This window comes from Gekko japonicus, unplaced genomic scaffold, assembly GCF_001447785.1.
Source record: "Gekko japonicus isolate JY-2015 unplaced genomic scaffold, Gekko_japonicus_V1.1 scaffold1137, whole genome shotgun sequence".
NCBI classification, from domain to species: domain Eukaryota; kingdom Metazoa; phylum Chordata; class Lepidosauria; order Squamata; family Gekkonidae; genus Gekko; species Gekko japonicus.
This window is the reverse complement of record NW_015175393.1, coordinates 602,553-607,205: the sequence shown is the minus strand read 5'-3', so window position 1 is coordinate 607,205 and position 4,653 is coordinate 602,553. Positions and strand designations below refer to the sequence as shown.

The following is a 4,653-nucleotide window of genomic DNA, read 5'->3' as shown; positions in this document are numbered from 1 at the left end:
ACATCCATTTTCCCCCAGAAGAACTGATCTCTGTAGTCTGGAGATGAGCCATAATTCCGGGTTATTCCCAGGTCCCACCTGGAGGCTGGCCTCCCTAGTGCTGGGACATCTTCCTATCTGAAGTGTATTCAAAAGTGCTTATTAGCTCCTTTCGGTTAAGGGAGATAAAAGCAGAGAAGTGTCATTTCAGAGTTCAGTCTTTTGTTTGTGAAATCTGCAGCCAGAGGGCTATCTTTTATCGACTCCCTTTCAATCACCCCCCACCCCCTACTCGCAACCCCAGTGTATAAATTTTGGAACACGAACAGAGAACGATACCATTAAAATTCAACTGACCTGTTAGCACAGTGATGTCAACAATTCTCAGGATGGAGTGCACCAACGTATCGGCTTGGAGTTGATCTAGGAGAACGTTTTGTACGCTGTTGAGTCTCTGTGGCTCCCTTTGGGGGAGAGCTTGAAAACAGGCGTGCCTGGACTTCACGTACACTAGCAGCTCCCGGAGAACATTAATGTCCACTACGTGGGAGACTTTGAAAAGAACACATAAAAGTTCACTTATTTTTTGCCACATAGACTGTGACATGCTGTATCTTGCATATAAGAATTTGAGAGCAAACGACCTCTTGCTAAGCTTCGCCAATGCTTATTGGGAAATAGAGGCATACAGGTTGTACTTTTTTATACACAAAGGTAATCTCAGAAGTCATGCATGCCATGATCAGTATTTTAGTGTAACATTTACTGAGGGAAAATGCTGAATTTTTCTTGCAATCGTATTGGCCCGGTTCAGGCAACTCCTTTTCCCAGGGCTTTTTTTGTAGAAAAAGCCCAGCAGGAACTCATTAACATATTAGGCCACACCCTGGACAGCACATCTCATTAGCATATTAGGCCACACCCATGCCTTCCCTTGGTTTGCCCGAGCGTCCTGCGGCAAGCCGGCCAGGGAAGGCACGGGGAGGCATTTAAATGCCTCCCCGATCCTTCCAGGGGGCCCCCAGCCTGCCCGCCTCGGAGTGGCCGGGGGGGTCACTCTCTAGGCCTTCCCTCTGTAGCCACCCACGCAGAGGTTTTGGCTGTAGTGGGTGTGGCCAGCTCTGAAGCTAGCCGGAACTCCGTTCCTGTGCGTTCCTGCCCAAAAATAGCCCTGCCTTTTCCTATCCAGCACTCTGTGCCCAAGACATTCCTACTCTCAGCATATGAACACATGAAGCTGCCTTGCACTGAATCAGACCCTCGGTCCAACAAGGTCAATATTGTCTACTCAGATTGGCAGAGGCTCTCCAGGGTCTCAGGCGGAGGTCTTTCACATCACCTGCATCCTGGTCCTTTTAACTGGAGATGCCGGGGATTGAACCTGGGACCTTCTCCATGCCAAGCAGATGCTCTGCCAGTGAGCCTGTCAGGATCGGGCTCTGCTGATTGTCATGTTGACTAATGTTTTCTTTGTTTCTGTCTTTGTAGTTCGCTTTCGTTTTTTCCCGACCATTTGGTCTCAACCCTTGCCAGCCCTCTCTGCCTTAAAGACTCCGAGGGGTGGTGGGGGGAGTAGTTGTGAATGCCATATATCTGTATGTGTGTATGCGGGTGTCAGGTTAGCTTAGCTGGTAATGACTTTCCCATGAGAACGAGCCCCAAGAGACTCTCGTCCTTGGAGATAATAAACTTTGTAGTGCGGGGTAGTATGCAGGGGGAGTGAAAGAGGGTGGGGGAGTGAATGCCCGCTGCATGACCATTGCGTTATGGGACATTGATCTATTACCTATACAATGCCTAACCCTTGATCTATTCCTTAGTCTGAACAAGAGATCTCTCTTGTGCACATCTAAATCCCTGTTTCTAATGAAGCTTTCATGAAAAGACTATTAGACTGAGCGTGGATTGACTCAAGGGTCTGCCAGTGAGCCGCAGCCTCTCCCCTAAAAGATGTATGATCCATTCCAATACTGAATTCAACTGCATATATCACCTCTGTGAACGTGATGTCCTCAATTGGTATCAATGAGACAACAATAAGGAGAGCAGCTTCAGAAAGATCCCAGGATACAGAAAAACCTGATGTTATGCCAGGGGCATACATTACTAGAGTTGCCAAATGTTCCGTTACTTTAAGAGAGACTCGATACATGGATATGGGCAGTTTAAGCTTTTTGTGGTTTGGAGGTAAATAACATCCTTTAAGCCCCTTTGTAGAAAAAGCCCAGCAGGAACTCATTAGCATAATAGGCCACACCCAACAGCAGAAACTAATTAGCATATTAAGTCACACCCCTGACATCACAGCTCATTAGCATATTAGACCACACCCCCATGCTACCACACTCACCTTTTGCTTCTTATTCTGTTTACTCTGTTTGTGGCCCTGGGCTTTTTTTGTAGCAGGAACTTCTTTGCATGTTAGGCCACACACCCCTAATGTAGCCAATCCTAATGAGTTTCTGATGTTAGGTGTGGCCTATTATGCTAATGAGCTCCTGCTGGGCGTGGCCAACTTGGGAGCCAGCCGGAACTCCGTTCCTGTGCGTTCCTGCCCCAAAATAGCCCTATTTAAGCCTCTCTCAAAGGGATGCAACATTTTTTCTCCAGGCCAGCGGGCAACCATATATGCAACTGGGGAGCTCAAAGCAGGGAAACAGGGAGGGGTGCAAATGAGAGTCCAGGACTGCACACACTCTAGTGCTCTTTCCACATACTTTGCTTCATTTATTTTGAGGGATACACACATTACTAGAAAGGGGAGTGACTTGGTCCAACTATTTTGATACCGTTTTTGAGAACACTCAGTTTAAATTACTAAAGTAAACATTCAGCTGGGATCATGAGAAAATACATCATCATGCAATTATTAATCCTCACATTCATTTGGATGGATAGCTAAGCAGCTCCCGAGGTTCAATAACTGACTAGTATATGTTGATTGCAGTAATGTCTCCCCAGCCCAGTGATTTTCATACACACCAACATCTGCAACGGAGAGAAAAAACTGTGACCCAATTTAAATATATTATATATATATATACACACACACACACACACACACACACACACACACACACACACACAGATATAGCCAACTGTAAACTGACCTGGGTTAGCTGGACACCAAATGCAATCAATGAGCCATGCTTACTTAATGTACAGCTTTAGGATTTAGTCTTGTAGCCTCTTTCAAGTATATATTGGTGGTGAAAAGTGCTACCAAGTCGCGGCCAAGTCATGGCAAACCCAGTAGGTTTTCAAGGCAAGAGATGAACAGTCGTGGTTTGCCATTGCCTTCCTCTGCGATGTGACCATGGACTTCCTTTGTGGTCTCCCGTACAAATACTAACCAGGGCCGACCCTGCTTAGCTTCCAAGATCTGATGAAATCGGGCTGGCTGGGACTATTGAGGTCAGGGCCAAGTATATATTAGCACATGTTATACTATGTAATATAAAGGTAAAGGTTCCCTTGCTCGAAAGCCAGTCGAATCCGACTCTAGGGTTGCGGTGCTCATCTCCGTTTCAAAGCCGAAGAGCCAGCGCTGTTCGAAGACGTTTCCGTGGTCATGTGGCCGGCATGACTAAACACCAAGGCGCACGGAACGCTGTTCCCTTCCCACCGAAGTGGTACCTATTGATCTACTTGCAATTTCTTGCTTTCGAACAGCTAGGTTGGCAGGAGCTGGAACTAGAGACGGGAGCTCACTCCATCATGCGGCAACTCGGGTCTTGAACTGCTGAACGACCGACCTTCCACAGCCTGCAGTTCAGCGTCTTAACCACTTGAGCCACCGCAGCTCCGTGTCTATGTAATGTACACGAACACATTTTGTTTGAGTAAAAAATAGTATTACTAATTGGGTTTGCCTGTGCCCTTTATCAAGTTTATATCTCTGGTACCCGACATGACATTTTACAGCAGACATGGCCCTAGCCCAACAAAGTGACATTTATGTCAGCATCGGCCCTCGTAACAAATAAATTTGACATCTCTGGTCTAGAGGCTGTGGTTGGTTGGTTGGCTGGAGGACCTGTGGCTGAGCCGGGGAGACTCCAGGTTGGGATGCCAACTTCCAGCCCTTAATGGTGAGCTTACGGGTGTTACTGCATGCCTCCCTTTCAAGGGACGCTCGGATTATACATGTCGCCAGACTGGGATTTCTCCACCTGTACCCGATCCAGCAACTGGTTCCCTTCCTGTCTCGCCACAACTCAGCCACAGTGATCCAGGCAACGGTCACCTCCAGACTAGACTACGGTAACTTGCTCTACACTGGTTGACCTTGAGACTAACCCAGAAACTCTTCACTGGTCCAGAATGCGGTAGTGCCTTTGCTTACAACCACTCCATTCAGAGCTCACAAACAACCGGTGCTCCGCCAGCTGCCCTGGCTCCAAGCTGAATACTGGATCAGATTCAAGGTCTTGGTTTTAACCTTCAAAGCCCTACACAGTCTGAGACCAACATATCTTTTAGACCGTCTCTCCTGGTATGCCTTCCCCCCCAAAGAGAGCATTGCGCTCTTTGAACAATAACCTTCTTGTGGTCCTCAGCCGAAAAGGTATTCATCTTGCCTCAACCCGGGCCAGAGCCTTCTCAGTTCTGGCCCCAGCTTGGTGGAACGCTCTTCCAGATGAGATCTAGGCCCTGTGGAACCTGATGCAGTTC

General features: G+C 47.6%; 1 protein-coding gene across 1 annotated transcript in view; it reads right to left on the bottom strand.

Moving 5' to 3' along the window:
- Positions 1 to 336: 336 nt before the first annotated feature.
- FAM35A (family with sequence similarity 35 member A) overlaps positions 337 to 4,653 on the bottom strand; it is a gene marked incomplete at its 3' end in the record, with an annotated part of 8,502 nt that continues 4,185 nt past the window's right edge. Inside the window, exons 2-3 of the mRNA XM_015425658.1 lie at positions 2,860 to 2,967; positions 337 to 531 (exon numbers count right to left, since the gene is read on the bottom strand). Coding sequence (XP_015281144.1) covers positions 337 to 531; positions 2,860 to 2,967 — 303 coding nt within the window. The remainder of the gene's footprint in view (positions 532 to 2,859; positions 2,968 to 4,653) is intronic.